At 34.0% G+C, this 9,652-nt stretch overlaps 1 protein-coding gene across 1 annotated transcript; it reads left to right on the plus strand.

The window, feature by feature from the left end:
* The first annotated feature begins 336 nt into the window (after nt 1-336).
* On the plus strand, nt 337-9,646 carry LOC107468942 (probable thimet oligopeptidase). Its single transcript, XM_016088321.3, has 20 exons — nt 337-579; nt 740-861; nt 1,124-1,287; nt 1,619-1,709; nt 1,917-2,096; nt 2,879-2,959; nt 3,656-3,736; nt 4,210-4,302; nt 5,204-5,284; nt 5,359-5,521; nt 5,861-5,981; nt 6,075-6,147; nt 6,714-6,821; nt 7,492-7,589; nt 7,663-7,708; nt 7,872-7,968; nt 8,302-8,375; nt 8,465-8,569; nt 9,011-9,091; nt 9,378-9,646. The coding sequence occupies exons 1-20, from the start codon at nt 414-416 to the stop codon at nt 9,486-9,488; spliced, it is 2,136 nt and encodes a 711-aa protein (XP_015943807.1). The 5' UTR covers nt 337-413; the 3' UTR covers nt 9,489-9,646.
* The last annotated feature ends 6 nt before the right edge of the window (nt 9,647-9,652 follow it).

The raw sequence follows: 9,652 nt of genomic DNA on the forward strand, positions 1-9,652 counted from the left end.
TATTTTCAATTAGTCGATAATTTATTTATTTTCGAGATAAAAGATCAATTACCTATTTATTATTTTCTAAAAAAAAACCAAGATTTGTGAAGTAAAAAATATAATTCAATTAATTCAATCTTAAAGTACAAATAACAATTAATTCAAGCCATTTGACATTTTGATGTAATCCTTGAGAAATGGCTCAGTTAAAAATAAAAGATAATAAAAAACAAAGTCAGATACGTGTCTTTTTCTTTCGTGTTTTAAATATGTTCAAAAGAGAATGATCTTTTATTTTATTATTTTTTCTTTTGGAATCTTGAAATTCACGTCAAATAAATTTCAATCGCGTCATCCCATATTTTCCGCCCAAAATAAAATTTCCCCCGCGCTCGCCCCCTTCTGAGCCAGAAAAAGACAGAGCTGAGAAAATGGCGGAAAGTGAAGCAAATCGCGAGAAAATGGACCAACAGATGAAGAAGAAAGGTCACAGGCGCTTGATCGCTTTCACCGGAGCTGCTGCGGTGGTCGCAATCGCCGCCAACCTCGCCCTCACCTTCATCAAGTACCATAAGGACAAGAAATCAAGCAAGAAATGTACTCTTACTCTCTTTCTCTTACAACACTTCAAATTTTTTGTGCACTATTACTGTCACTTCTCAGCAACTTGGAAGAAAGAATTAAGTCATGAAAATTGAGATTTTTTTTTTCTTAAATTTTTATGTACTGAAAAGATTGCTTTGGTGAAACTTTGCAGATCTCGCGGGTTTGTATGTGCGCGTTAACCTAACTGCATCTGAGATTCTCAAGTTAGCTGACCAAATTATTGCAAAGTCAAACAAGGTCCACGATTCTGTTGCAGCTGTGCCATTGGATAAGGTACTCTCGATTCAATTAAAATAATTTGTTTTGGAAATTTTGAATTTGTTTATTTTCTGAAATTTCTAACTTTTTATGTATGCTGTTTACTCATTAGTGTGGTGGTTAGGTAGCAAAGTAAGGAGAATTCAGAATTTTGTTGTATGCATGTTTGTAATAGCTGTTGCGTTAGTGCATTTAATGTCTTCTTTCCTTTTCATCCTTCATATTATGAATATATTTGTAAGCTGATTGTTCTTAATTGTGTTGACTAATGCCTCAGGTTACGTACTCGAATGTTATATCACCTCTGGCAGAACTTCAGGCACAACAATTTCCGTTGATCCAGTCTTGTGTGTTTCCAAAGATGGTATCAACTCGGGAGGATGTGCGCAAAGCAAGTGCTGAAGCAGAGCAAAGGATAGATGCTCATATTGACATGTGCAGGTTCGCTACTGGTGGTTTATAGAAGATGCCATTTTTTTTTTAAAAAATAACTTTGTTTTTTACTCCCCTGTGTTTTTGATGGGGCAAGAATGCTTTATCAAGACAAGTGGTAGAGGCAGGATTTAATGATGCTTGTAGTGTCTTCTCTTGACAGCGAGGATAGGCTCGCAATATTGTTAAACTGCATGCATAGCATATCATTATGAATGATCTTGCAAGTCACACCTTAGTTAGTTTTGCAGATATTGTTAGTTTGTCTTTTCAAGATCGCGTCTGTTAATAACACGGTTTATGAAACTAAATGCTGTGTGGTTTCATGCAAATGTACTAGCAAACGCGAAGATGTATATATTGTAGTTAAAGCATTTGCAACAAAGGGAGAGTGGATAAATGCTGAAGCCAAATCCTTTGTTCAGATTCTGGTAAGTACTAAAAAAGTGTCTGTAACGTCCCTTTTTTTATTAATTATTTTTTATTTTTCTTCTGATGAAACTTTGTCTGGAACTTATTGGCTTCAATTTGTTACTGTTTCTATGTTGCTAAAGGAACTGCACAAATTTCATCATTTAATATACTTTCTGATGAAAACCACAAAATCCACATATTGATACTTTCATAATCAGTGACAGGTGAGAGACTTTGAGAGAAATGGATTGAACCTCACTGCAAGCAAAAGAGAAGAATTGCTGCGTCTAAGAGCTCAGATTGATGAGTTAAGCTTTAGATATATCCAAAATCTCAATGACGATAGCAAATTTCTTCCCTTCAATGAGGCAGAGTTAGCTGGATTACCACAAGAGTTTCTCAAGGTTTAATTATTTTTATTCTTCTTACAATCCATTTAATGCGAGTAGAATGTTTCTGAAATATTTCCTTTTCAGTTCTGCTTCTTTGGCTACGTTCCAAGCCAACTATTTGCACTTAAGCTATTTCAATATTTTTATTTCTGATCCCTTGTTTACTTTTAGCTGTTAGACATAAATTTCATGATATTTAATTTTTTCGGACACTTGGACATTGTGCCCTTGTGACTGTGATTGGCACAAAATAATCGAAGTAAGGATAGTCATGTTGTTCATATGTATGGCTCGGTATCCGGTTTGGGAGTGGAGGGGACCTTGGTGACCTATTACCCTCAACCTTCTCTCCAGATAATTAAATTTCTGTCTTCCCGAACAAGAACACCATAACAGAGGAAGTAATATAATGAATGAATATAGCTCCGAAGTATGAATTAAACATGAAAAATTTAAAGAGTAATTTCAAGGAGATATTTTATGAAAATCAAACCTGAAAAATACTTAAGGAAGTTAGTCAACCTAGAATTTAAGGTTTGAGATCAATGAGAACATCTTTAATAACAAATAATGGGTCAAAGCATCATTAATGCACAATGCCAGTTCTGTCTCCAGTTCTTTTGATTGCATAGTTAGTTGACTGCCCTAGATAAGCATAGTATACCTGATTTAACGCTAGTCAAGCCCTTATGCGCTTTCTGTGGAGGCTGATTACTGCTAGTGCATGACCTTCCATTATTAAACATTTCTTTTTCTGCTACTGTTACACTGTTTGATCAATTACATTCCTCCAGTGTTTGGATAAATCTGAAGATGGAAAGTTGAAGATATACTTGCGAAGTCATCATGTTGCAGCTGTTCTTGAATTTTGCAAGGTATGGTGGATGATGTATATTCTAGTAGTGTTTGTTCAATTGTTATGTAATAAATATTATATTTTTATTGCTTGAAAATAGATGTTAAATTGGATTTTACACTTCCTATACCAATGATGAGAAACGGCTGGTTTTTCAAGTAGTATCTTCTGTTGTTTAAAAAATGATCTACTTTCCTTGTCAAGTGTTCTTGTTTTGGAATTTCTGAAACGATTGTGCAAGATTACTTTCCCTGTGACTTCGACTTGGACCAAAAAGCCAGAATACACTTTCCAGTCATTGTTTTATTTTATTGTAAATCCCTCTTGCAGGAAGCATTAGTGTGTTTTACTTGACAATGAATTGCTTTAAAATACATTTTTATGAACAATTCAATGGATTATTATTTTCTAATTCTTTTGTGGATTTTGTTGGCTAATGTAACTTTTAACACTGTAGCAAACATATTTTTTGGGGTCCTTAGGTGGGCCCAAAGGCACCTAGCAAAGGGATTTATTGACTAAAAATATTTCTATATTAGAGCACTTGAATATTTACATTGGCATAAGAACAAATATTATCTATTTATCTTCTCAGAAAGAAAAGCCTCTAACTTCCCCTCCTCCTCCCCCCTCCCTCCATTGTTGTCTTGTTTATATTTTTCTTTTTAAAAAAGTGTACTAACTGGGTTTATACTGCTATATTGAGCTCATGAAGGTAGGAACTACAAGACGGATGGTATCAAGGGCATATGGGAATAGATGCGGAGAGGCCAATCTTTCTATTCTGGAAAATCTGGTAATTTTCACTGATGACATTACCCAAAATGTTCCTATATTTTAAATAGAAATTGAAAAATGTTCTCGTAATTTGACCATTGTATTGGTTAATTGACATGCAAGCAAGTTCGAGTTATCGTACTTAAAGTCTTAAATTTCTGATAAAAGTTTAGTAAGTTATTTCATATGAATTCAATATTCTCTGTTCAGTGATTTTATGACTTACTGATAATTGTTAAGAAAGTTTAGATTATTAGATTTATAGGGATAGATTGCACTTGTCAATCTGTATATTATTATGATGAGCAATTGAGCATTACCTTCAATTAGTTATTCTTCCCAAAGTTTGAATTAATTATGGGTTTTATTTTAGCATCTTTAGGAGCATGTTGCACTTTATGATTCTTGATTTGGTGATTGTTTTTAGACATGTTTATTATCAAGATCATTTACTAAGTTTGTTGATGATTGTATTTCATTGGCATGATTTAGGTGCAACAGCGCCATAAATATGCTCGTTTACTTGGCTATTCAAACTATGCAGAGTATGCTGTTGATGTTAGAATGGCAAAGACACCTATGAAGGTTTGTAAACTCAGTAAATATACTAATATATTAGCCACGAGAAGCACTAGAGAGCCAGTTAGATGAGATCATGAAGACAAGAAAATCTCCTTTTGGTTTCTGTAGTTATTGGAAGAGGATTGTATTTGAGCTTCTATTTTTTATGTTTGGCCGATAAAAATTATATTTAAAATATAAATTTGTTTTTAGTGTTTCACTTCCTCTCTCTGTACTCACCTTTTCACATCTCGCAAGGGATATTGTTAGATGAATACATTCAGCAATTTGCAAATATTCTGAACTGTAAAACAATTATTGAGTGCTAAACCATTGAGATGGTCATCATTCTTGTAAGTCTTAACTCTTAAAGCAAGTCGAAGCCAACTACATCGTTTTGAAAAAGTTTACAAAAAACTAGTAAAAAAAAAATCTTGAAATTAGTGAAAAAAAAAAGTCTTAAGTCTTAACTCTTAAATCATGTTGGGGCATTTGCTCTTGTAGAAAACATTAGTGAAAGAGAACTGGACTGGCCTGGAGCATCTGTTTTAAGCTTTACAAAAAAGATCCTTTTATGACGTAGCTCATTTTAGAGCACTTTTCTCTCAAAGCTATTCATTCTAGCTTATGGGACATTTTTCATTTTTACAAGTGCCATGGAGGAAGAGAGAGATAGAGAGAGAGAGAGAGAGCGAGAGAGAGAAAAGAGGGGGGGAATCTTAAAGTGCTTAAGCAAGTGGCCTTACTGCTTGCTGTGTTGCTGTTCCATGAGTCTAGTATAATCAACAACAGTCAATCCTTTGTGGCATAGATCAGATTTAACGTGTAATATAATGGATTAATATAACTAATGCATAGTTTTCTTTCCTCAGATTTTTTATTCTTGATTTGGCTTCTATTTTTATATTTTTTGAATTTCATCCAGGTGTTTGAGTTCCTGGAGGATCTATCCACCAGTTTAACTGAGCTGGCCATGAAGGAACTTGATACATTGAAGAATTTGAAGGTTTGTTCAAGCTTGGTATATGCTTTTTGCCTGAATGTATAACTCCATTAACAGATTTGGTGTGATCATTTCAGAAGAGGGAGGAAGGGGAATTCCCATTTGGAATTGAGGACCTGCTGTATTATGTAAAACGGGTTGAAGACCAGAATTATGATCTTGACTTTGGCGAGCTCAATCAATACTTACCAATAAGTTTAGTTCTATCTGGGATCTTCAAAATTCTTCAAGATCTATTTGGTAATTTTACATCTGACAATTTGTCTGTCCTTATGCTATTATTGCTTTAACAATCAGATATCAGACATCAGACATCCAGTTCATGTTGAAGTAACTGGAAACGAATTTCAGAAAATATGTTAAAGAAATATTAGCTATCAAGTTTTCAATATAATGTTTTTAAAGTAGTTCATTCATGGGTATCCATTTGTTTGACTTGATTAACCACTTGAATGGTTATGTAATTTTTCTCAAACTAAAATAATTTTTTATAAACCTTCTTTGGATCTCCCGAGTTTTTAAAATTTCTATTTAGTAAATAACTACTAAATATACATTGAGACTCCTTTTTCTGTGCAGGTTTAAGGTTTGAGGAAATAGCAGGAGCTGATGTTTGGCATTCTGATGTTCGAGTGTTTTCAGTACTTGACTTAGGTTCTAGTGAAATCTTAGGTTACTGCTACTTTGATTTGTTTTCAAGGTTGCTACTTTTAACTACTTAAAATTATAGTTGTGCATTGATCGTTGTTTGATAATCTGTTGAAGAATGGGTTCATATTGTTCACTTTTACAGGGAAGGGAAATATGGTCATACTTGTGTCATGGCTCTCCAGAACAGTGCATTAACACTCAGTGGGGAACAGCAGGTTATTTTTTATTCGATAGACTAAAATCTTTTCTAATTTTTCAACTGTTGGCATCATTTCCTATGTAGAACAACAAAACAATAACAAAGCCTTAACCCACTAGGTAAGCAAAGCATCATTTTCTATGTATTTGGAGTTTTTCTCTCTACCTTTCCTTTGTAGATGTTCTCATGGCACTTTGAGCTGTCAAATCCTTTCTTCATATCAGACGGACACACACTTAAAATGTAACTCAATGAACACCAAAAAGTGGTCATAACCTATCTGATAACATACATAATAATAATGTATGCCTGTCCTTAAAAGTGCATATGCTCTGTGAGTCAGACACACATAACCTGAAAAGCATAAATTGAACACTACCTACCACATGATCTTAGCTTCCTTAATCTTTTCAAAGCATTTCAAGCACATTACTTTTATGAGAAAATTCTGACATGGAATGACAACCAATGCTCAATGAGGAGTTTAAAAGGATTATTCCATAAGAAAATAGCTAATCTAAAATGCAAAAGGATTATTCACTTTATTCTTTTAATTTTTGTCACCTGTTGATGTTTATGTAGATACCAGTTGCATTACTAATATCTCAAATTCAAAAAGATGGCAACAGTTGTCCTGGGTTGTTGCGGTTCTCCGAAGTGGTCGGTCTATTCCACGAGTTTGGCCATGTGGTATGTTTGCTTTTGTATCCATGTGGCATGATTCCCATCAGCAGTGGTTCTTATAATTGCCTTGTTTAGGATTTGGAAATGGGAATAAAGTGAATATTTTCTGTATCTGAGATCCTTCTTCTGAATATCTATGCCTTTTGTATTTGCTGGATTTCCAGTTTCTCTAGAAACTAGTACTACATTGTTCCAATCCTGCTGGTTATCCAATGTCCTGCCTTAAAATGAAAAGAAAAAAAGGGTTCTCTCTTATGACACATGATCTCGGAAACAATGTAACATATAAATGAGTTAGCTTAGTTTTTAGTTTATATTAATTGACTTGTATCCTAAAGTAATTAGCTTCTCCGGATATTATTTTCAGCCTAGTTAACCCAAAAGTTTTTCTTTGCAAGTGTCTTCACAAGCATATTAATTCAACAATAGGGGGTATGGACTTGATGGAACTGGATTTTTTAATCATTTCTGCCATGCTCTGCTTTTGTCAAGATAGGTTCTGATTTTGAGTGAAAATTTCTGGATTTTTATTATTAGTTATTGCTCTTTCAAGTCTGTAGTTTGAATTTTCAATGGCATTTTTTTTTTCCTGTTGATGGTGCCAGATGTAGTATGTGTAGCTTGGTTTATTTGATTTTTTACGTATAACTCTGAAGTCTTTTCATAAAATGTTTAGATTCAACAAATTTGCAACCGCTCCTCGTTTGCAAGATTTTCTGGACTACGTGTTGATCCCGACTTCGTGGAAATACCTGCTCAACTCCTAGAAAACTGGTAAGCACTATTCTTTCTTTAGTTGGATTAGACACACACTCATACTCACTCTTCCTACTTGTGGAAATTTTAGGTGTTATGAAACCAGCTGTCTGAAGTTGATTTCTGGATTTCATCAGGTGATTTTCATCAATTGTTTATGATAATTACATGGTTTGGCTTTTCTTGATTATGATGTAGTTATTAGTATAGGCTGTCTTTATCTGAAGCAAGTCTACTGAGAATTTTGAACATACTACACATTGTATAAACAATTTTTTGTTCTTTTATCGTGTCTTGCAGGATATTACAAAGCCGATAAAGGATGATACATGTGAATCAATCAAAAGATGGAGGGCTTCATTTTCGGCACTTAAATTGAAACAAGAGATTCTGTATTGTAAGTTTTAAGTTTTTTATCTTGTCAGTCAACTGCACTGAAATTAGTAGCTTCTTTTAGACTGTAGTGCTTTTGCATTTTGCACTGGTATGACGACCTGAGCATAATAGTGCATATTATAACTGGATTTTATCTTTGCATGGTGTGCTTGTTTTGTTAGTATAAAGTGAAAGTGTTCCTGTTGTGGGTTAGACAAGCAACTGAAATTGATCGTTTGTTCTTTTGGAGTTAGCTAGCTGGCTAGTGAAATTCATTATGTTGAGAGAGAAGATTATACAACGTGAATACTTTCTTTCGATATCTATTTATCATTTAATAGCTGCTTGCTATCAGGTCTTTTTGATCAAATCATGCATTCTGCGGATAACATAGACATTCGGGAGTTGTTCAAGCATCTTCATCCCAAGGTAAATGAATTTAAAATTAGTTAAATTTGAAGTTCAGTATCTGCAATGAAAGAATTGAAAAACGAAATTATGTAAATATCATTCTGCAGGTGATGTTAGGTTTGCCAGCATTAGAAGGAACCAATCCAGCTTCATGTTTTCCTTCTAGTGTTATTGGTTATGAAGCGGCTTGCTACAGCCGTGTATGGAGTGAGGTTTGAACAACCCCGATACTTCAATTGATACCATCATCAAATTTTTAACACTTAATTTTTGTTGCGAGCATCTTTCATTTTCAATAATCCATATCTAGTTTTCTATTGTTTGTTGTAATCGTTTTTCCTGATCATGATCATTGAGTCTGGAGTTAAAACAGAAACACTAAATCATGGACATACCATTTAGCATGAGTTCTGTATCCAAATGTTACATACATATATCACTGTCTCGTTTTGTATGATAGTATAAAATGATGACACAAGTTTGCATTTTCTTTTCTGAAATTATTTTTGCTGGACTTAATTATGATGAAATTGAAAAAGGAAACATAAATTTTCAGTTCTACACTTCCTTTCTTGTGTTCTTGTCCTGTTGGATCCCATGTTATGTGTCCGTTTAGTCTAATTGCTACATGGCTGAACCTAAAAATGTTTCAGGTTTTTGCTGCTGATATTTTTGCCTCGAAGTTTTGCAATGATGTTGTAAATCAGCATGCTGGCATGCAATTTAGGAAGAAGGTAAAAAATGGCTATTGCATTTTCTTTCATAAATTTTGTATTTTAAATTAAGATACTCTAATGGCTTGTCATAAAGTTAGTAGTATTAATCAACTTAGATTGGTCGAATGATCGGCTCACTCATTAGCTTAAATAAGTGTTAGGGATTCGAATGCTACTGACAAACTCTTAAATGGAGCTCCAATTTGCGGCAGATTAGTCTTTTGACCTATCGGGTTGGTGGATGCTATGGAAAACAAAAAAATAAAGTTAGTATTTATTTGTATTTGATTTGAAACATTCGCAGGTATTGGCCCCCGGAGGAGCAAAGGATTCTATTGAAGTGTTGTCGGACTTTTTAGGAAGAGAACCTTCAATTCGAGCTTATATTGAGAATAAAGTCAAGTATATTCTGTAAGGCTCTAACCGACCAATATTTATCTGTTGATAGGTTTCAGTTACCTGTTTCAATTTTTCCACAGGCAGCAATTTTTGTTCAAAAATTATTCTTCGTTGTAATAAGCACATCCTCCTCTCTCTCTCTCTCTCTCTCTCTCTCTCTCTCTCTCTCTCTCTCTCTCC

Source organism: Arachis duranensis, chromosome 10 (assembly GCF_000817695.3).
Source record: "Arachis duranensis cultivar V14167 chromosome 10, aradu.V14167.gnm2.J7QH, whole genome shotgun sequence".
NCBI classification, from domain to species: Eukaryota; Viridiplantae; Streptophyta; class Magnoliopsida; order Fabales; family Fabaceae; genus Arachis; species Arachis duranensis.

What these genes read in the sequence shown, in the direction of transcription:
- LOC107468942 (XM_016088321.3), top strand. Translation starts at nt 414, where the DNA reads ATGGCGGAAAGTGAAGCAAATCGCGAGAAAATGGACCAACAGATGAAG. An exon ending in ATACATTGAAGAATTTGAAG is followed by an intron (nt 5,285 to 5,358) that starts GTTTGTTCAAGC and finishes TGATCATTTCAG; the next exon opens with AAGAGGGAGGAAGGGGAATT. An exon ending in ACAGCCGTGTATGGAGTGAG is followed by an intron (nt 8,570 to 9,010) that starts GTTTGAACAACC and finishes AAAATGTTTCAG; the next exon opens with GTTTTTGCTGCTGATATTTT.